The following is a 24211-nucleotide window of genomic DNA, read 5'->3' on the forward strand; positions in this document are numbered from 1 at the left end:
CTCCATTTAGGCCAGGTGCGTGTAATTGCTCAATTTCCTTCGTAATCCTGAGATAATGTAGATAATACTAACCTATGAGGCTGCTAGAGATGGTGATAGCTATAAATCCATCCAGATAAAGTGATCAACAGGGCTAACGTTGGCTGCTAAGGCCTTTAGAAAGTACTGCAAATTACATTAAAATGAAAGCTAGATAATAGCTGTATGCGAAATTGCAATGGGTAATCAGATCATGCAACAAGGAAGTAGAAAGACAATGCTACATGTAGAATCCGATTAAAGGGAATCCCAAAACAAATGGGTCAGTCTAGACGGAATGGCGCCAGTGGCTATGAATATCCAATGTTCACATCTTTGCCTGTAAAGAGCTGAATTATAAAACGAATAATAAAACTATATTTGGCAAACATCCAAGTCTACAGCTTGATAAAGTTGAACAGTTACGGACTGAAAACTACGGCAGAGTAGATATAGTACGCTATACTGCAAAACCTGTCCGCAAGTCTAACATTGAAGTAATATAACAATGTGTATACATTTTAAAGATGGCTGCGGATAAAGAGCGATAAACAAAAGACAATGCCGATATAAATAACAATATCGACGTGGAAAAGCCGCAACTAAAACTGCCATCACAAAGAAGCTTGTCACCAGTATGATCGTACATCACAAATCATTTGTGTTTCCATGTGTATTGTAAGTATACTGCGCAAAAAGTTGTTTTGCAAGTTTGCATTATTGTCAATTTTATATTATTATTACTTCTTAGCACGTACTGCGACGCTTTTGGTGACTAACATTAGAATATTCTCTAATCATATTCTAAGAACTACTTCGTACCTTTGAGACTACCGTCTTAGAGGAAAGATAGCGAAACAGCACGTCACGGCTCGAACGTGCCTTGGAATATCAAGGCGATAAATTATTTAGATATCCTTTGCAACGCTGAATACATTTAACTGAGGTTACATTAGAATGAGACCTAGAAAATTAAATGATCCGTAACAATTTAAATGTACACGAGGGGATATCTACACATCATCTACGATGAGTTCTTATCGACACTGGCGCCAGATAAACACAAAAATTGCGAATGATTGACGCGTGATCCCACCGTGGCAATTTAAAATAATGAACGTTGAATTATGTAAACAGGTATGCCACACACGACGATAATGCTACGTGAGGGATTTACGAGAATTTTATGTAATCAGGTTCATCACTTTTCAGCACGATACATGTAAACATTATTAATCTCATTAAAAAGACATACCTACTTGCAGATATTCCGATGACGGTACTTAATGAATGTAAAGATTAATGAGATTACATAAATAAAGGATGCGGATGACATAGATGTAATAATGTTGTATGTTTCGCAAGATAAGACGCACGCTGATCATCCATTTGTCATGTGGCTAGGCGTGGGCGCGCCAGTACCGGGCACCGCGGTTAACTTACATCTCAATTTTGTAATAAAACTCTCATGTAAAACAAGACATGTCGAGCGACGATTGATTACCGAGACATGTTTGGTTCGGTCCGATACGCACGAAGAGAATCAGTATCGACGCGACATCGAAACCGTGGTTCAAGGTGGCTTGCAGACAGATCGATTTATAGCGGTCACAAAAACAATCACATAAATTTTGACAAGCGGATCAAGTTACGAAAAAAAATGTCCATTTCATCGCAGGATTTATAAGCGGTGATGTGTATTTGTAGCCACTCTTGTGTACGGAAGTCACGTCGCAGTGCAGGTCACACCTGCGCTGCAGTTTCGCCACGGTTGACCGACAACAATGCCGCTCGCGTAATTGAGCAATTTCGACGCGAAGAGCACATCTCCGTAAGGATAAGAGGACGGAAACTGACAGGTCAAGCTTGAGTTAAGTCATATTTATGGGTACCATTTACTTGCTATGGCACTGGTCGGCCCCTTCCAGGCGGAAGTTTTATTTGCTAAGACGATTTTAGGAATAGGTGCTAATGGAAACGTGAAGACACTGTAATGCGAATTTGATGTTTTGCAGCCATTTACAGCAGCTGTACTCAGACAAGAGTACGTGGCTACTGAAATTCTTATCGCATCACGACATTTTAATGTTTTAACAGCCAATAATAGCAACATTGACACAATCGGTAGGTACAGCATGACAAACATGACGTGCTTCACGCTATGAAACAAAACATAAAGAGGAATAATTACGCAACTAGTCAACACACAGAAACGTAAATACCCAGTGTATTGAATGGACAACTTTACGAGTAAGTAAATATGTGTATGAACAACAAGCTAAAAGTAACAAACTTAAAATCAGCTTAACAAAGGTTAACAGGAAACCGGCGTGGTATCGTGTAGGTGTAGGAAAATTACATTCTAGATTTTCAAATCAACGTAGATTATACAAAATAATACATCACGATTCAATAACGACAACAATCGCTTAAACTGAATCCACTTCCTGTCCTTGACGAAAGAATTTCATACATATTCCATATTACCCATTTTTTGTTGAATTTGCGTTATCTCGACTAAACTCTATGTTCGGCATTGGGGCGTTTGGGGCGAAAATACAAATTCATCAACGGAACGGCTTTTAAATTGGGGTTTAAACGAACAAGCTTAGGCACATTTGTATTGTAAATGGGTCCGTGTAGATAGTAGATATTTCCTTTGTATGGGGCCCGAGCAAGGCCAGGCAGGATGCAGTCACGGGCGGCATGTCATGTTAAACCAAACAAGGTTAAGTACGAACCACATTAGACACAGAAGCATTGCGTGATTAAGAATCGTAGTGCAACAAGGGTCACGGCAAACATCTCACTGTAATGGAAGGCTTAGAACTAATGCCCGCCATTGAATTAGTACTGTTGTATCACGATTAAAGTATATCTGCCTCTACCTTTATATCTAGATATTATTGTGACGGCTGCTTAATGTAATTAAACCGTAAATAAGTGAATTTGTTTGATTTCTCTTTTTTTTTTTCAAAAAACAGAAGTAGTTACTCTTATTATGAAATTGTAATAGCGATGTTTAAACAAGGAACAGTAACCTAACCTTTTCCGTTGTTGAAAAACAGAACCTTGAAACGATACGTATTACTTTTCTCAAAGCAGCACCTACGGGGGCAAAACAATGTTTCAAACAAATAATGTAAGCCCGTTTTAGTAGGGAATGAGAGTGTAAGTTTTACCACGCAGTAAGGTTTCAAGGACAAGCGTGGAGCCTTTGGGGAGGCGCACCTAACTCAAAGCGGTTGAAACCTGATAAAACGTCTAAACTGTTACGCAATACGACGTTGATAAATGAGTTTAAAAGCGTGGATAGAAACCTTCTAGCATTTTTTTTTAATACTTTATTTTCACATCGTGTTCTAACTTTATAACTTCTAAGGAATAACAAGAAATATTATCAGGAGAGAAGAAAATAAATGATGCGCCTGATTTACAGCGGGTTCGCCATCCAAACATGGCAGCGGGCTTAGGGAAAACTACGCTCATCAATAAACACGGCTTTCGTCATGCCCCTACAAGGATAAAGTGAAATCGTGATGATGCGTCGATAATACATAAATAGAAAACAAGGATTGATTTTTTTATTGAATATTAATGGATAGAGAAACTTTGCAAGGTAGGTCTCGAGACGCAATAAATAACAGCAAGTGATTCTGTTTTATAAAAAGGAATGAGTAATAGTTTTAATATCTGGACCACAACTCATGAGATCATAGTGCGAGTCAAGAAATGCAAATCTAAGTTTAATTCCAAAACCACACTTGTTTGTTATTGTAATGCTAATGACGAAGGCTCGGTTTAAATTAATACGAAATTAATACGAGTGAGATAGGAGCGGTTGTATTTTTCGAGGTGACTGAGGTCACCTTGTAGTTTCAAATCCACGAGGGGGACGTCGACAACCACAAGTTCCATAATTTACTTCAAGGCCTTACATTATGCTGGTTACATGAACAATAGAGAACAATCGGGCCTAGAATAGAACTCAAGAATCGAACTGATGTGGAAAGATGTAGCTGAGCTAGTTTTCCGCATTTAAAAGACGATAAACAAGATGAGTGCATTGCTTACAATGCCATCGAGATCCTTGAAAAACTAATGACGCCATCACATTTACGTCTTCTTGTTTATATTCATGAAAATTATGGTTGTTCTCGGAGAATAAGAGTTATTAACATTTGTTAAATGCGCTGTTAAATGTGTTGTTGGAGTGATCATCTTATTTTGTTATTAAGTACTGCATTATTTTTACAAACAGGGAGAAGATTGATAACTATTAATGTTTTCGGTGACAATTCAACAGGAGCAGATGCTATTATTAAAATTTGCATTGTTTAATTGTACTCTCTTGTTAAAGCCATGTCTACCTTCCATAAATCCTTTACGATTGACGAGGGCCCGCGTATAGTCAATCACACTGGACTTAAACCCGTAAAATAGAATTGCTCGTTGTCAATCAATTAGGATAAGATTTACGGTTGGTGTTAGGTTCAGTGTTTACCTAGTTATCGTCTAGTATTTCAACATCCTACACAAGGCACAGTTCTCGAACCTAGGCACTAAGTATTCACTGCTTATTAGCATTATTATGCATACCAGCATTTAGCACCTGGATAAGCCTGGATATAGGTGATACTTGGGTTACCTGGTATGAGAATATGATGAGACATATGCAGGACAAACATTGGTTATTCAAATTATTTTATTTAGATATTTTTGTATATATTTGCAAAAAACAAGTATCGATTGCACAAGAAATATTGATCGTAAGTTTTCACGAATTTAACCATGAAATAACATCTATCAATACCTATGATAAAGTGACAGATTTTACTTGGTGTATCGAATTATTAAAACAGTCACTGAATGCTGATATTTTTTACAAACTGATGATTAATGTAATGACATTTGTATAAAGTATGATATCAATGCGAATGTATAAAAACAATGTGGGTCTAACTAAACTTAATCGATGATATCATGTTATCAGTTGTTGTTTCCTTTGTTATTAGCCAAATTATTTTAGTTTAGCGATGTGATTATCGTATTATCACCTTCACTCCACATTGCGTCTATTAAATTACTGAGAATTTTATGAACGAACATTTCAGATGATAATTTGAATGGAAAGATTGCAAGCACTCGGAAGACTTTTTAGAGGTTTCGAAGGATCTGAAACTTACCGGAGAAGCTTATTTTCGTTTCGACCGGCATCTTGTTGTATCCGGGGAGTCTGTTGAAAGTGGGTCAGGAAAATTGTAGAGTGTCCCGGGTCCCGTTTATGTTGAGGGGTTGGTTATTACTTTGAGGGTGTTGTTTGGGTTGTTGATGCGCGCACGTGGGTATGGCACGTATGTCTCCGTCGGCGGCTGAGTGTGCACTGGCGCGGGCCGGAGGCGCCCGGCGCGATGCGGCTCACGCCGCCCGCGCGCCCCTACAGCCACTCTGTTTTGTTTTCCCGGCATCGCGCGCCGCCCGCCCCTCGGAAGGGCTGACATAACATTAAAATAACAAACCTTACCTTCGCATGACATTGTCATTTTACTACTATTTATTTCATTACGAATAGCTTCATAACTATTTTCCTTATTTTGCAGCAATTTATCGACTTTTCCCACGGCTACAGACGACCTTTAGTACTTCTTTGAACTATGTAAATCTACAATGAAACACATGTCGATTTCCACGGTATTCCCGTGTGCAATTTCCATAATGTTAGCTCATAAATCTTTTGTAGGTAGGCACGTCTGTTAGTAACGCCATGTCGTCTAGATTATGTCATAGAAAACTATTATTGGTAGCCTGCGGAACATATAATTTTGCACGAGTATATTAGGTAAGTACCTATTAAGAATTCTTATCACTGTTGCAATACCTACGTAAGATTTCATAGAAACGTAATATTTTGTACGACGGTACCATAAAATCGTTGTGATTATATATGTACGTATTGTACGTCTTTATTGACAATATTATTATATTGACTAAAAGAGGGATGTCTCAGGAAGTCGAGAAACCGGGGTTTTATTTTAGACCAAGAAAATTCTAGATTCAAGAGCAACTTCAGTGTCATGGTGTTATTGTAAGTTTATACTTAGAGATGTATATAGAGACGCGTTCCCCTTGCGAATTTGTTCACGAGGACTTTGATTTTTGCGGTAATTATAACAACTCCGTTTCTGGAAAGTACCCATGATCCTTCCGGCGCAGAATGTCCTTTTCGCAAAATATCCGCCATGCGCAAATCGTCCCCTCCACATGGGTTTTAATTTCGATACCGGCTTTGTTTGGCGTCGATTTAATTATTATTTGTATGCGGCTAATTAAAACGAGGTGCTGTAACAGAAATACCTTTGGTACCTACTATTTCTGCAGTTAAGTGTTGTAGATAGATGTTCTATGTAGACTACACTTTTAAATATATGAAATGATTGAATCTTTCAATAGCGCCACAACGCACGTAGCTACGTGGCTAACGATATAATGTATTAATACATACATAAACTCACTTAATACATGCATATTTCCCACCGAGGTTAGCAGAGACTACCCAATTCCATTCCATGTGTCGATCACACACTTCACTTGCTTCCTCTACATTCATCAAGCGACAAGGAACAACGCAACGATATCTCAATAAAATACACCGTTTATGAAATCATCATCACTAATTTAATAGCTACGCTCTTGTCGGTGTAGCATTCTCTATGCTACTTTTTAGGGAAAAATAGGGTAGTGGTTTTCCTCTTGTCTTCCGCCCTGCAGTACTCTGTCTGACGCGAGTGGTATGGCGCTCAGAGTAGTCTATCTCAAAGCCGTAGTACTGATGATCTCCGACCGATTTCGGCTATGGCGACCACTTCAATTCCTGGTCGGCACGACGCGGATGCGCCCGAAGATGGCTTATGTAGCCTATCTTTACAGTGACCTCCCGCGCACAGTGATAGCTGTGACCTGTGTGTATCTGTGTGTGTGTGTTTCCTGTGTTCTGTGTACCTATTATGAAATATGAAATGGAAAATGAATTACTAAGAATTTCAAGTGCGTATCTTACACACTGTAGAGGTAGGTACGAAAACATACCAACTCCGTCTGATAATGATAACAACATTACTCATTTGAAACACGTTTCAAAGACAGCCATGTCTTCGTTATCTTATCGTGATAATATTCGCGTGCCAAGAATTCCTATACTAGCATGTTTAGACAAAATGTACGAGGAATAAAAGGGTTGAGACACAGCTAGGAATATGTAGGAAGAACCTATAGGTCCCGTGCTAGTTGATTAGATGACTAAAGTGTAACAACAGCCTTATGGTCGTGTGTGTTAAAATAAAAATACTTTTTAAATTATTCTTCATAAGGACACAACAAATATTGTTAGAATAAAAACCCCACAAAACCAATTCCTTGGTTGGTCTGTGGGAGTGAAGTTCGTTTAAAAATATTATGTATTGAAATAGGTACAGTTAACTCGTGATAAAACATAACTGTCCGTGAACATTGTCCGCGTACACTGGCTATGCTCACATGTTCTCTATGTTCTTGATTGCATGGTTATTGCCTGATCATCTATTTAGATTTTAGCTTTCTTTCCAATGTCCTCCATGTTCTGTCTGACGCAAGTGGGATGGCGCCCAGAGTAGTCTATTACAAAGCCATACTAGGACTCCTGTCCTCCGCCTATGTTTATGTTCCATAAACTGCATAAAATAGCTTAAAGCAGCGTCCTACCCTATATTGGAACTACCGAATTATTAAGAAAGTTTGTATTCCCACACACAATGGCTACGAGCCCAGACGCCTCTGGCAAACCACATTGGAGCAGTGAGGAAAATGCTCCATAGATACCCCTTCCGTTGATCAGGGGAGGTATGTGCCCGGTTTTGAGTCGAATACGACTAATTAAATTGTAATATTACGTACAGGTGTAATTGGTTGAATATTTTGTAACAAAATATCCACAGTGTTCTTAATCCTTCAAAACACATCTCTTCTTTTTGCTTCGCCGTAGTTGAGTAAAAACAAAGTAATTTATTTGCGCACAACATTATACTTAATACTTAGTATTTTTTACGTATTCAGTGTCATTACTATGTTTATTTTGTTTACATTGTAAGTTTTATATATCGTTGCCTTAAAATGAAAACTATGTAAGTGCATTTTTAACTTTTTAATGAATTTCGTTAAAAGAAATCGAGGTATTGTTGAAGAAAGTCGTATCTTATAAGAAATAATGTGATATTTAAAAAGTATATATATCCGTCTATAAATGACGGAAGTATCGATGAACGGTCACGAGCATTAATATGTATACACTTTGATACCATGTCACATTAACTTTTTTGTCAAATTAAACCGTATGTCTCACAAAATGTCAAATATGATAGTGCGACAGGGTTCTAAAGTGGGTACATGATATTGCGCATGACTGAACATACATAAAAAATATATTATACAGAAGACAGCTTATTCATTGGAATCTTGTAGACTTTTACATTAATTATGTAATGTAATGCTAATGATACCATGTTAGATGAATTAGGTACGCCTTCAAAGGCTAAAAGTCACGATTGCAGTTTATCTATTAGGTAGTCTATTAGCTTTGAGCTAGCCGCCTGACCTTATCTACTGAACGAGGTTCAATGGCTATTAGATAAAATGTTCTATTTAACATAACATACACAGTCTCTATACGTACCACTGCTGGGCACAGGCCTCCCCTCAACCAACCGGAGAGTATGGAGCTTACTCCACCACGCTGCACCACTGCGGGTTGGTGGAGGTAGGTGTTTACGGTTAAAAGCCGGGACCAACGGCTTAACGTGCCCTCCGAAGCACGTCATTTTACTTTTTCAGTTTTTCGGTGATTCAAGCCTGTAAAGTCCTTACTAAACAAAGGACAACCTTACAAAGTGATTTCGTCAATGTCCCCGTCGGGAATCGAACCAGGGCCCTGTTTTATAAAGCTGACAATCCGACAAGTCGACATATGTCAAAAAGTGACAATCCTAAAATTTTTCTGTTTAATAAAACTGACAGGCGACAAATTTGTCACGGTGGAAAATTTACAAATATGTCGAATTGTCGCGACAATTCGACATATTTCTGTTTAATAAAACTTTTTGGGCGACAGGTGACAGGTGACAATTTGTCGTGAAAAACTTGTCAAATCAGCTTTATTAAACAGAAAATTGTCACGACATATTGACATATTTGTAGAATTGTCCGACAATTCTGACAGGAGAGTTACCCTCTGTCGCGAAACTATATTTTGAATTTTAAAGGAGTAAGAAAGTGTTTATAAAACACGCATTACAAAAAATGGTACTATCATCGAGCAGTGAAAGTCAATTGGGCACTAAACTTCCCAAACAGTATGTTTCTATTTTCATAGATAATCCCCAAAATACTTAGTTTCTTGTGCATTTCCATCACACGCGATCAAAACAAACAATCGAAGTTGCACTAGTGATTGATTCTTTCTTTTACTTTGTTAATATTTTTTCTATTTTACCCTCATTTAGCTTCATAAAACATTATTATTTACAAATATGTCAAAATTCGACATAATTGTCACGACAATCCCACAATTGTGGTGACGTAATAATTTGACTGTGGTTTTTTGACATATGTCGAGTTTTATTAAACGCTTTTTTAAATGACAAATATGTCACGTTTTCACGGTCGATTTTTGACATAATTGTTACCTTTATAAAACAGCCTAAGCGCGACAATTCTACAATTTTGTCATTTTTTGACAGATATGTCGAATTGTCAGCTTTATAAAACAGGGCCCTGGTCCTCCAGATCGTTCTGTAAAGTCCTTACTAAATAAAAGACAATCTCACAAAGTGATTTCGATTTCCAACAGGAATCGAACCCGGTCTTCCAGATCGTGAGCCTTGCGCTCTAACCACTAGACCACGGAGCCTGTTATGTTCTATTTATAGAAGATAAACATTGCTATTTATATAGTGTAAATGTATGGCTCGTACGTGACATTGTATCTTTGTACTCTTTGATGACTCAGGCGTGATATGTTAGGGGGCGAGTTTTTTAAGGTTGAACAAGACTAGCGGACGTGTACAATCATGAGCAATATATTGTACTCACTTTAGGACTCTGTCGCACTAACATATTTGACATTTAGTGAGACTTACAGTTCAATTTGTCAAAAAAGTTAATGTGACATGGTACCAAAGTGTATACATATTAATGCTCGTGACCGTACTAAACGGTAAGGTGCTTATGCAAGTAAGACGCCACACGGTAAGTATGGGGTTTTTGTATAGAGTGTACACTGTCTATCTGTTCGACCCTTAAATGCCAATTTCCTTTAAACAGTGATAGGCCAGTTTACCGAATAATGTGTTACAAAGCGATTCGTTGCCGTGTGCTGCAATGGATAAGCGGCCTTAAGGTCATAGAAAGCGAACTGCTGTGGTTTCCACAAGTATTTTGACCGCATCCTGAAAGTTACATGTATTTTGTGAGCTGGTGGTTATTACTAACAGCTGAACTAGTCATGGTACCTAAGGTCGAAGAGAGCGTGTGGGAAAATATGTGATTTGAACACATCCTGGTTATACAGGGTGACACCGTAACGAAAAAAAATAAAATAGAATGTCTATACTTGATTGCACTAAAACGATGGTAGGTGTTTTTCTGATGATATGTAGTTATTAAGATGTTAAGTTTTGACTGCGCCGCAATGTAAATCTAACAACGCGAATAATCGCTATTAACGACTCGCTAGATTACGTAGGTATACAACACAAACACAAAAAATAATCATGAATATTCCGACACGAAATGATTATGAATTATGAATTAAGAAATTCTACTTAATATCAACTCAGCAATAAGGCCGCCTGTTGTGCTTTTCTGTATGTGTTGTCCTTATCTCTGTATTTTGTGACCATTGTGCTCAATAAAGTATTTTATCTATCTCAGAATCATGGTCTGAATTATCCCTCAGTTTTCATTACGCTATCACTAACATCTTGTATAAGTGTGGTAAGTTGCCGTTACATTGTGACAGTACCTATGTGGTAATATGTATCACACACAAGTAGACACAGGTGATCGATTTGACCACATCCTGCACATTACAAGTCGTCTGCGGTGAATCAGTTGGTGTTGTGACATCATGTGGTGAAATGTTCAGAGATGGTTGTTGTGGAGCAAGGAAGCGATGTCCATAGGATCGTGGAGACTAACTTTCTATGTTTTCAGTCAATCAAGTATAGGTAGGTACAAAGGACATAAACATACGAATAAAAATAAGCACAATAGGCGGCCTTATTGCTAAACAGCAATTGTAAACGTATCGTTCTTAAATGTATCCCTCTGGTGATGAGAAAACTTTGGATAAGTAATTTTCGTGTTACCATAGCGTCATGGGTTCGAAATACGCTCCAAACCACTGAATTCGGCTATGCTCAGTTAGTGGCAATATGCCCCCCTGTTAGATGGAACTTAAACACAGCTGATGAAGAGTGATTGTATATACTATACACCTCTGCCGACCCCTTTAGGGATACAAGCGTAATGTTATGTTGTTGATAATTTTCAAGTTGCAGTGTTGGTTCGAGGGTAGCGGAATAGTAAGTGTTTGGGATAGTGGCCAATCCATTTGCGAGAGTTTTTAAGTTGTCTGGATGCTTCCGATTTGGCGAACGACTTGACACGCTCCGACGCATAGAGCAGTTCAAAACGCCACAGTGACGAACCGCACCAAAGGTCACTTACTTATCTTTGAATATAATAATAGTATTAAACAGAGACCCATTTAATATTATAATCATGTGTATTATATAAATTATTGAGTGATAAAGAACTATTTATAGTAGCATTCATCACACATCATTCTTTAGATAGAGTATGATCGTTCATGCTCACGGGTTTAAGAAAACGAGTTGTCTAGGTCAGAAATGAATAATCAAAGGAATATAGAGGACACTAATGTTACTGTTACATCATTTTAGAGTCAATTTCAAATTGGAATCATCTTACTTTTCCGACCAATCAGGGGATTGAAGCCTGCAATGTCGTCACCAAACAAAGGACAGTCTGAAAAAGTAATTTCGACAATGATAATAGAATTGATTTTTTAAATTATTAGGGTGGTATTAATAAAGTAATCGCAGCTGAGACTGCCCTCAAAATCATGCTCAAGTTCACCCTAGGGAAACAAAGGAGAACTGTCACATTGACATGATCTTGAGAGCAGTCTCGAAGCTGAGATTAGTTTATTAATACCACCCTTAGTTCCAAAATTTCTGATGTGAGCGATGTAAAAATCTGTTTCAATTAGAACCAAACAAAAAAGGACTTAAGGAAAATTGAATAAACTCTAAAATAGAAGTACTTAACCCCGTTTTTGCTGTTACGCAGTCGTCTGAAAAAAAAATTGAGTACATTAGGTGCCCATTACTTTGTTAACATGACTTCAAAAGAACCTAAGAATGCTTTTGCATGTTTGGCTGTTTGCATATTGTGCTCGAAAGCAATCATTCCGATTGTGAAGCTCATTTGGCCCCTTTCACTTGGTCTTACAAGGTGAACTAACAAAGGCTAATTTACAATATGAAAGTGAGCTTGGACATGGCAGAAGTAACAAATAGCACTTTACACTGGCCACCGCTGGCCATTACGTAACGTACAATAAATACCTCAGCCACAACAACAATAAAGTTCACAATCCTTTCACTGGTTCAGTTAACGGGTGTCAGTGATAAAATGAATTAATTGAATTTTAAGATAGTAGCCACTGCTATTAGTTATCTTCAGACATTGATAGATGTGAGAGAAATTGGTTTAGTAGCAACATTTCACACTGACAAAAATGAAATACTTAGCATTTTGACACAACAACCTCCGCGGTCCCGTGTTGTGTTGGACTCGCGATTCGGAGGTCGCCGGTTCGAATCCCGGTGGGGACATATCACAAAAACTTTGTGGTTTTGGTTAGGAAATTGCAGGCTAATCACCCGTTAGTCCGAAAGTAAGATTATCCGTGCTTCGGAAGGCACGTTAAGCCGTTGCTCCCGATTACCACTTACTGACGTAAGACGTAGTCGTTACATGAGTCATGTCCGGGGCTTTTGGCGGCTCAATAGTAACTCTAAGACCAGGGTTGATGAGGTTCGTAATCTACCTCATAGCCCACACGATAGAAGATTTTGACATTCATTTATTTATCTACTAACGACTCGACCCGGCTTCGCCTACCTAAACACTTGTGTGAAAAGACATATCCTTGTTATATCTGCTTAAGGCATAGTAACAAATATTTATCCATCCGTGCTCTACAAACCTACTTCTATCTAAAAATAATATTCACAAGAGACGCAGTCAATAATTCAAATGTTTAAATAAAGATTCTTCAGAGTGCACAACCTCACAAAGTCTTTTGAGGACGGGGTCGCTGAGTAAGCCTCTCAGCCACCCGGCCTCTCGAAGAGTCGCCGCGCCGCGCCCCCAGAGAGGCATTGACGAGCACTCTACGACAGCATTTCCCAAACTATACGTCCATACCCATGGCGATCGATATGGTCATATATATCAGGCCCTGAAATTACACCGACCATCCGAGAGAGAAGAAAACAGCCTAGATTAAAAGTGGTACCTTCAAGTTACGCGCCGCACCAGTCACGCTACAGCCGCGCGACACACTTTGTATGGATTTATCAAACAGTGCGACAGTCGCGCAATAGCAGCACTGCAGCAACGCGACTTATTTAAATAGTTCCGCGTCTAGCCGCAAGGGAATCTGAGCATCACCAATATTTATGCGCTATACTTTTTAGACAGCTAATGGTGTTAATTCCTGTACACACCATCTAAATTTATTTTTAAGTAATACCTGTCACTTTCTTATCTAACGAAAAGGAAAGGGACGGTTGATTGACAGTTGTTAATTTTAAAAATAATGAGTGAATAAATGAATAACCAGGATGAATCAAGTAGATATCTTGCTGGTATGCAAACCGTTTAACGTGCGCTGTCAACTTAATTCTGTCGGGTTATTAGCAAATGTAATAATTTTAGAGAATGTTTTTGTGCCTAAAATTGACGTGTGTTTCAGAAACTTTATGCCTGTCGATTACCCGTCCGTTTCCTTTTCGGCTGATAAATGACATGTATAACCTAAAATAAAATTAGATGTCTAGAGGAATTAGCACTAATATTTATATTCCCGACTATCAAAGTGTTTGTCAGATGGGTCGCGGTCTAGTTAACTTTGGGAACCACTGCCCGACATTCGACACCGTTCCACGCTATCGGCATATTGCAATTTCACTTATTACATTTGTAAAGTCAACTCTGCATTGCAAAACTACGCTTCTAGCAAACCACAACATACAAACAACCTCGTCTTACACAGACACTACACATTGACATTATTACCACCTTTGACCACGTTTATTGATGACGTCATACGTGTGTAGATATTTCAACAAATCAAATTCCATAGAAATTTATTGTTTTGGCGTTTCGTTTATAAAGTATCCCATTTGACTAGGTTGTCCCGATACATATTAATATGATACTCAATAGACAAGAGTCTATTGAGGTATCTACCTTCGGGAGTAAGTAGAGGTCAAAATCTTGTCAAATCCCGATACAATATATACCCTTTGTTCCTATACATTTTAGGTACTCATTGGACATGTATTCAGTCATAGAAGAACAAAAGCAGCTCATATACCTACGTAGAGATGGAACCACTTTATGCGCAAGACATTCTATTTTCACACAAACGGCACCCAGTATGCCACTATTGACTATTTACTTACACTGTCATTGCGCAGTCACGACTCCTGGCGGCAAATGGCCGTCTTATTGATAATACCAACTGTTCAGTACAACTGGCTCAGCGGGTGTGCCATATGTTTGCAAAACTATGTGTGGACTATAAAATGTGCGGTGATTATCTTGGCACTTAGGACAGCACAAAAGGTGAGCCATAGTTTGTGGTGATACTCCACACTCGCAATCATCGCAACCATTAACCAGATAAGTGCCCTAACACCTGCACTATTAAAGACCTTTACGAAGCCACTGACAATGCCGCAAGCGTGGCCAATTATTGGTCAGCAAAAATTTAGTATCGATCGCCATCGACTCGCAAAGAAGAAGAAGATTATCTTGGCAAGTATCAACAACATGTGTTTATAAATTACACACGTGTTCGGTTTGTTTCTCAAATGGGGAACGCCGGTTCGAACCCCGGTAAGGCACTTGCACCAATGAGTTATTAATTTATCTTAAGTGCAGTTTTACCAAGACAGTTGGCTTGGCCTTATAGACGGCGATACGGCTCCCCACTTATCAGGTTGCTCTGATGTGATTGATCATAAACATAAACTGCCTATATACGTCCCCACTGCTGGGCACAGGCCTCCCCTCAATCAACCGGAGGGGGGTATGGAGCATACTCCACCACGCTGCTCCACTGCGGGTTTGTGGAGGTGTTTTTACGGCTAATAGCCGGGACCAACGGCTTAACGTGCCCTCCGAAGCACGGAATCATCTTAATTTTTCGGACAATCAGGTGATTCAAGCCTGAAAAGTCCTTACCAAACAAAGGACAGTCTCACAAAGTAATTTCGACAATGTCCCCATCGGGAATCGAACCCGGACCTCCAGATCGTGAGCCTAACGCTTTAACCACTAGACCACGGAGGCTGTGATTGATCAATCAATCAATAATACTTTATTGCATAACGACTTATACGAAGGACATAAACATACGAATAAAAACATAAGCACAATAGGCGGTCTTATTGCTTATTGATGTACCTCTGACTACCCCAATTGGGATATAATCGTGAACTTATATTACGCAAATGTCTAAACTCTCAAACCAAGTGTAAGAAAATCGTCGGGATTTTCGGTCGAAGGACAAATCGAAAGATAACATTGAAACCAGATTGCGCTGATAAAAAAAGGAATATAGAGCTGAGACAGCATTTTCCGTGGCAATATTGCAGAGACTCGTATCAATCCATCTGGAGCTGGCTGACTCAATAATGCGGGCTCGGATGATCGTCTGATCGAGCGATTAGGTTCAGTCACTTTGATCAGTCTCATCTCATAAGCACGAGAGAGTAATGTAATATTCTGCGTTTTTCCCTTAAATCAAGTTGGTATTCATAGGGTTAGGTTGGGTTGGGTTGGGGTTGGGGGTTGGTGTTGGGGTTGGTTGGTGGTTGGTATGTAGGGAATCAAACATAACAGCACTTATAAATGCATGTTAACATAAATACATAATATATAACATATACATAAACTCACGCCTATTTCCCACTGGGCAAGCCATAGAATTCACTTGTTTCGATACAATACAATACAAATACACTTTATTGCACCAAAATAAAAATAATAATTACAAAAAAGACTCTTAACTAAGTACATGGCAAATGGCGGTCTTATCGCTTAAAGCGATTTCTTCCAGACAACCATAAGGTGAGGAATAATGTAAAAAATTGAAAGATTGATTAATTGTTGATTCGATCCTGAAACACTTTTCTCGCTTCCTCCACATTCACATTCATTTATGCATGATTAATAATAATAATTGTAATACCCCCTCTGGTTGATTGAGGGGAGGAGGCCTGTGCCCAGCAGTGGGACGTATATAAGCAGTTTATATTAATAATTGTAATCTAAACGATGGCAGCATTGTTCGGCCAATTGTTTGATTTATTATCGAGGGCGTCGACCGATAGATTGGAATTCAAGCACGCGGCGTGCGCGCATGTAGCGGAAAGCACGTACTTCACGCCTTTAGCTGAAACAGATGATTTATGCATCGGAGTATGAAATCTAATCCGCGCTGAATTTATAACAGTGTCACCTACTTATTGTCTGAAATATAGTAGTCAAATGGGGAGCGTCAGTTCGAACTCCGGTACCGGATTTGCACCAATGACTTATAATTTATCCTAAGTGCAGTTGCCACACAGTTGACTTGACCATCTTCTTCTTCTTCTATCGTGTGGGTTGTGAGGTGATTACTAACCCCATCAACCCTGGTGTCAGGTTTATTATTGAGCCGCCAAAGGCCCCTGACATGACTCATGTAACGACTACGTACTTATATCAGTAAGAAGTAACTGGGGCCAACGTGCCTTCCGAAGCACGGATCATCTCACTTTTTGGACAATCAGACGATCAGCCTGTAATGTCCTAACCAAACTAGGGATCACAAAGTGATTTTTGTGATTTGTCCTCACCGGGAATCGAACCCGAGACCTCCGGGATCGTGAGCACATCGCTCAACCATTGGACCACAGAGGCCGTCTTGACCATTATAGACAGCGATACGGTTTACCTCCTATCCCGTTGATCTAACAGAAAGCTCGGTGTGGGTACTTCGTTCATCTTGCGATGGATGTACCTCTGTCTACCCTAATAGGGATATAGTCGTGAGCTTCTGCCATGGCCTAATAAAATAAATACCTCCATAGTATAAGTATCCATACCGGTAGGCCTGGTTTTCTTTTCGGGTTGGAAAATCAGATGGCAGTGACTTTTGTAAAATTTGGTGTAGGTAAGTAACCTAAGGTCAGGTAAGTAGACCCCGGAATAAAAGGTGTGCGTCAAGCTAGCGGCCTCAAAAAAAAAATGGGCACAAAAAATAATTTGACCATACCAAAAAATAGTACTCTTATTGAAAAAAATAGTACCTGTTGTAAAAAAATTAGTACCATCACGGTTTCTGGATTTATAGCCATGTTTTATTGCACTGCTAGCTTGACGGTGAGCGAAATTTGGCGAGACGTTAACGACAAGGTCTTTCGCTTTGATTTAAACGCCAAAAAATAGTACCGAAATAGTACTCACCCCTGCAAAATACCGAAATGAGTACTTCAACGGTTCCAAAGTTATAAAGGCAGTTCTTTGATCCCGCTGGGCTTGACGTTTTGAAAATACCTATTATCTAGGGAACGCTTTGCATACTTCAGTTTGTAACTAATGTCAATAAACTCGTATGAAATAGTACTCCTACCATCATAATTTGGACCTGATTCTCTTTGTAGAAATATGTCATAAGTCATTATAACCTATGTCATACATTTATCAAGACAGGTACAGTCGCGAACAAAATTATTACACATGCTCAAGAAGAATGTTGTCAGATTTTAGTATTTTTTCCCCATTTTTGGGTAAAAATTGGTGAAGTGCCAGGGTTGTCAGATGAAAGTAATATCATTGTCGAAACTCTTTGAGTTATTCTACAAATACTGCAAATTGTTTATTAACAAACACTTCGATCATTCGATTCATCTTCGATCGTAACAAATTGAACATGAAGGTATAAATTATAAAATAAAACAGCAGATTCAAAATGTATTATGAAGTATTAAAATCACAGATTGTTTTCAATAAGAACTAGACCCATGCAGCCATTTTCTATTAAAATTATTGCATATGGGTGTATGCAAATAGCAATTTTTTTGTAATAGCAACTCTGAAGTGCAAAGAAATGGTAGGGTAGACCTCCAAAATGGCAATAACTGGCGATGGCAATACTTACGAATAAATTGTGAGGTTATGTATTACATAACTTGTAATTACATAATATGTAATTGTCTACGTGACTGTATCAACAACAAATGTATGGCATAGGTTATGATGATTTTTTAACATAATTCTACAAAGAGAATCGGATCAAAATTATGATGGTAGGAAGTACTATTTCATACGAGTTTATTGACATTAGTTACGTACTGAAGTATGCAAGCGTTCCCCAGATAATAGGTATTTCAAAACGTCAAGCCAGCGGGATCAAAGAACTGCCTTTATAACTTTGAAACCGTTGAAGTACTCATTTCGGTATTTTGCAGGGGGTGAGTACTATTTCGGTACTATTTTTTGGCGTTTAAATCAAAGCGAAAGACCTTGTCGTTAACTCTCGCCAAATTTCGCTCACCGTCAAGCTAGCAAAGTGCAATAAAACATGGCTATAAATCCAGAAACGTGATGGTACTAATTTTTTTACAACAGGTACTATTTTTTTCAATAAGAGTACTATTTTTTGGTATGGTCAAATATTTTTTCGTGCCCATTTTTTCTTTGAGGCCGCTAGCTTGACGCACACGAATAAAAGCTAGAAATGCTAAGCAGATGGTCCGTTCTCTACTACTAAATGATAAGCATCTAAAAAAGTATGATGGTTTTATAAATCTTTATTACTCTGTTTGCTTCACGCCTTTAGCGAGTGATTTATGCATCTGCGAATGAAATATAATCTGTGCTGAATTCGTAAATATATCGCACATAATTTATCACAAACATAACGTGCGCTGAGCTAAATATGGGGATTTTACCATATCAAATGGCAACTTGAGATTTACTATGTTTACGAAGAACCACATTCACTTGTCAAAAATATATTCACAACCACTTCACCATGATATCCACTGAATTCGACTTTATGAGTTCGAATTTATGTTTGGATTATAGATAAGTGTTGGTTTCCAGGATTTGTGCCGATTAATGGCAGTGCGCTCGTCCCCTATCACACGGGACTTAAAGATACGCGAGGAATAGGTGTAATATACACCTCTGCTTACGCCTTCGGGGATACAGGCGTGATGCTTTGTTATGTTAAAAATATATTTTGTAGTTACTGAAGTCTTAACCTCTCATCTGCCGAGATACCAGACACAATGATTTTACATTGTGTCTGGTCGAGATCCGCGTTCCGGCAGATGAGAGGTTAAAGCGGATTTAGTAGAATGCAAGACGGAAGGGGCAAGTCACAGGGACTGTTATTCTTGAACCCTGACAGAGGGCAGCAATAACTGTCAGTACTATTCACAGGCGAAGGACGGGAGTCCTAGTACGGCTTTGAAATAGACTACTCTGGGCGCCATCCCACTTGCGTCAGACAGAGTACTACGGCGCAGAAGGCAAGAGGGAAACCACTGCCCTATTTTTCTCTAAAAAGTAGCATGGAGAATGCTCACCGACAAGAGCGTGGCTCTTAAATTAGTTGAGATGAAAGTCTGATTTGGAATATCATTCACTATTATACTAATGAAAAGTTCGTTTCAACAAGCTCCAAATGAAAAAGAAGAAGACTAAAAAATCAGGACCTATAAAAGCCAAGCTTCAATTCCAGTAATGAAGACATAATACGGATTACTACAAGACGTACGACCGTGTCACATTGGTAACAAAGATTTGTTACATTCCATTATTGTAGGCCTCCATACTTACGATAGACAAGAGCACAATCTTTCCCTTTCTCTTTCTTGACTACTTTACCAGAACCAGGATAGACCATGGATATAAAATCCATGAAGAAATAAAAATATCGGGCCGTTTCGCAGTTTTTTTTTGCCCGAAAAAACTCTCTCGTGTTCTATAAGGAAAACTTTGAATACAAAAACATTATTTGCCTTACTTTTATGTAGTTTCGTATATAGTTTTTGGATCTTATCCAACAAACCGGAATGGGATATGAAAGGAATCAGTTTATTAAATCTTTCGCTGACGAGAATTTATTTTATTGAACTCTAGCCACAACCACGTACCACCACCACGAATACCACCTATCACGTTGTACTAACAGAACTTTGTACTTCGTTCATCTTGCAATAGATGTACCTCTGACTACTCCAAATGGGATATAGTGAGCTTATGTTATGTGTGTTGCTGTAGAAACGTTGGACCCGTGGGGTCCAGAAGCACGTCAGTTTTTAAAGACGATTTCAGCTCGCCCTCATCGAGGCAATTTCCGACCCTAAGAGCTGGCAGTTATTTTGCTCTACCTAAGGGTCAATTTGGCGGTGCAGAGAGGCAACGTGGCCAATATTCTGGGACTTTGCCTCGATGTGGTGAGCTGGAGGACTTTTTTATTTATAGCTTTTTATTCTTATTTTATATTTTGTTTTTAATAATATGTGTGTTGTTACAATTGTAGTTGAATGGAATGTACTTGTTTATGTATTTTTAATTTATACAAGATTAAAGTTTATCCTTGAACATGAGTAGTCTTCAAGTTAGTAAACATACTGTCAAACTAGACAGTCACAGTCTGGTGACGACCAGACACGGTAAGCCGATTTGGTTTTTATCAGGCTTCTTCTAAGTGACTTAACGCAATTACAAGTTAATTCACAGAATCAACTTCAAATTACGATATTACGTTACCGTAGGATCGGATTGGATGCGCTTTTAGATGTTTATTTAGATGATTATTTATAAACGATGCACGCAGTATCTACTATTTAACTATATATTATACTATTCTCATACAAACATCAATACATAAACAAAACATCACCCTTATTTCTGTCGGGGTAAGTAAAGACTATGGAGTTGTACTGTTCTACAAATATAATCCGACCGAGAGGAAATCCATTTGAATATTTAAAAAAGTCTCAATACTGAACAAAATTACAACACAACATAAACTTAAAAGAGAAAGAATCGGTCGGTGCGCATGCGCGTGGTTGCATATTCGTAAATTTCAAGTAAGTATTTGTTATGACGGTGTCAAGTGAGGTTTGACTGCTAAATGCTAACAATAGGAATCTGACTCATGCGCACATACAGAGTTCACGTTGATTTATATCCAAACCGGCCCGACAGCAGTCCAAACGGTGATCGGCAAACATCGAAATATTATCCTCACATAAATATCATAGAAGCAAACGACTTTTGTTTTTCCTCTCATGGCATCCGTAGCAAAATCAATATTGAAGTTTACACAACTTACTAAGAAACGACTAAAACAAATGGCTGCCTGTTTGTTTTAGTCTCTGACAATAATGCGATCATAATTTTAATGCACATGTAATTTATATACAACGCAAGGTTCATTAAAAAAATCTGCAATTTTTATTACTTTACGTTGCTCCGTTTCGAGCAGATACTATAAAAAGTAACCCATGCAACACCAAATTGCGCTTAAAACCATACTTCCTAACAACGCAGAACAAGTGCAGAATAGATAACGATGACGTCACTAAGTCAATATACTTGATATGCGCACAACATACGCGGTTTTCCACACCTGCGCCGGCGCCGGCGGCGGACCGGAACACTTTCCAGTAATGGTTTCAACATGACATGATCGAGTTACAGGAATATCGGATCACCTGCGGACATCACGGCTCAGGAACAGGATGTCCGATACGAGAACGTGTACTATAGGGATTCAGTTACATGACCTCACTTCCCACTTCAATGTAGGCTGAAATCACCTGGTTATTCGAAAATTAAGCCGTGCTTCATAACTGCTAATACTTACTGAAATAGTCGTTATATGAGACACATAAATGAACCTCTCGCCAGCGTTGGCAAGTTAGTTATTACACGAAAAGAAGACTCAACACTGGGCAAAAAACATTAAATTTGTGAAGGTTATAATATAAAATAGCGGTGGAGCAGCGTGCTTCTTACCCCGTCCGGTGAATTGAGGGGAGGCCTGTGGTCAACAGTGGGACGTATATAGGCTGTTCAAGTTATTTTATTTGGGTAGCTTACATCCATTTTTACAAAATGCAATTATTTTATGATATAAAATAGAGCTGCTTCAATGCGATTTTGTTACATCACGCTTGTAGGTCTTTAAAAGTTCAATCGTTGCCTAATCGATGAAACAATTCTTGTAACATAAACGTAATTCAATTACGGAGAAAAGATTAATCGAGAGGAAGGCGACAGTTGATAAATTGCACAAATGGTGGTAATAATTTTGAAAGTTTGCTTATGCCCCATTTTGAAAATTGGTTAAGTTTTCCCTTTAGACCGGACTTGGGAAATTACAGAGCAGTCACTATTATATCCGTTTCTCATTCACTACGGCGGGTAATATTCTAAGAATACCAGAGTACGGAGGGAGTAAATTCCAAGTATCATGATATAAATGCAACGGTATTCATAACGCAATTAAGACCTTGGCGGAATGTGAATTCCGTTGCTGCGACATGTCACGATACATTTTAGGTAATTGTAAACAGAGTCGATATATATGACGTCATTGGAGACTGCAGGAAGTATGTGGATTGTGAACTCAGGGCCACAAGGAATGTTACTCAAAAGAGCAGGAAGTTGGGGTCAGGTAAGCAGTTGCACAAAACGATGATAAATGAGTTTTTACTGATGCTATCTCGAAGCGTCATGAATGCACAAACTGAGCGGCGTACGGAGATGTTCTCATATCCTAAATGACACAAGCTGGTGTGGGCGCGGGGATCACTTTATCGGAGAATCACATCATTGCATTACTTTAATGCCTTGCATCGTAGGTAATTTTATTTGCCAGATACAATTTTTCAAAGTCCGAAGCATTTTGATTCATCGTTGTTATCTACGAAAAAATTACAGATAGCTGTAATAGATTACACAGTTGTAAACTAATCTAAAGTCTCCAAAGATTAATGTTTTTTACGTATTATTTATATCTGGTAAATACTGCGAAGAAATATAATAACTCATTTAGTTTCATTCTTGCCAGTGACCGACGGCATTGTTTGTAAAATGAGCGGTTTTATGTCTACAACAGCCTCATGTGGTAACAGTTAGCTTAATTCACCCATGTCGAAATTAATGCAGCCAGCAAAGGACTCGGTATTGTCAATCGACTAATTATACATCATTTATTGTGTATCTTTCACATCACTTGTTACGCAATAATAAAATTACTGTGCTGTTACTGCTCCATTGTACTCAGCTCGACTAAATCTGCTTTGCTGTTGATACCAATTGTTATTGCCACAACAATGATACAAAACACTGATAATACACTAGCCACGTATTATTCAGATGAGGCTTTTAGTGAATTTATATCGTCATTTGTATTAGCAATTTTGAAATTGAAACGATACGGCTAGTAGACAATATTGTAGCAAAACTAACGGTGTAACAATAAGATTTTCTTTCTTTACAAATATATAGAATGCATAACCTCGTGAATGCTAAATATAAACCAACAGGTTTCGTTGACGTTTCGAAATAGGATAGTCACGATGAATTTTAAATGGCACGATAGAATAGGTGCGGTATCGCCAGGTTATCTGCCTGACATTTCGTGAAAATATCACGCGAAGCATTCGGTGCGGTATTGTAGAATGTTCGAAGGCCGTCTGGTTGCACCAGGATTAGGTGCAGCATTAGAATTCAATGTAATTACGTGCACTGCTCTGGGTGGGCTGCCATTAGA

At 38.6% G+C, this 24211-nt stretch overlaps 1 protein-coding gene across 12 annotated transcripts in view; it reads right to left on the reverse strand.

Annotated features, from left to right (window-relative positions):
• LOC126367738 (CAP-Gly domain-containing linker protein 2) overlaps nt 1-24211 on the reverse strand; it is a 66585-nt gene that overhangs the window by 32397 nt on the left and 9977 nt on the right. For 2 of the 12 annotated variants that reach the window (XM_050011429.1, XM_050011428.1), the window contains exon 1: nt 5205-5453. The exons of 9 other annotated variants lie outside the window; for them this stretch is intronic. In XM_050011429.1, coding sequence (XP_049867386.1) covers nt 5205-5235 — 31 coding nt within the window. In that variant the 5' untranslated portion in view covers nt 5236-5453. Of the gene's footprint in view, nt 1-5204; nt 5454-24211 lie in introns of those variants that run through there. One more of the 12 variants, XM_050011430.1, reaches the window with a different exon arrangement.

The sequence above is a fragment of the Pectinophora gossypiella genome, chromosome 6, assembly GCF_024362695.1.
Source record: "Pectinophora gossypiella chromosome 6, ilPecGoss1.1, whole genome shotgun sequence".
Taxonomy (NCBI): domain Eukaryota; kingdom Metazoa; phylum Arthropoda; class Insecta; order Lepidoptera; family Gelechiidae; genus Pectinophora; species Pectinophora gossypiella.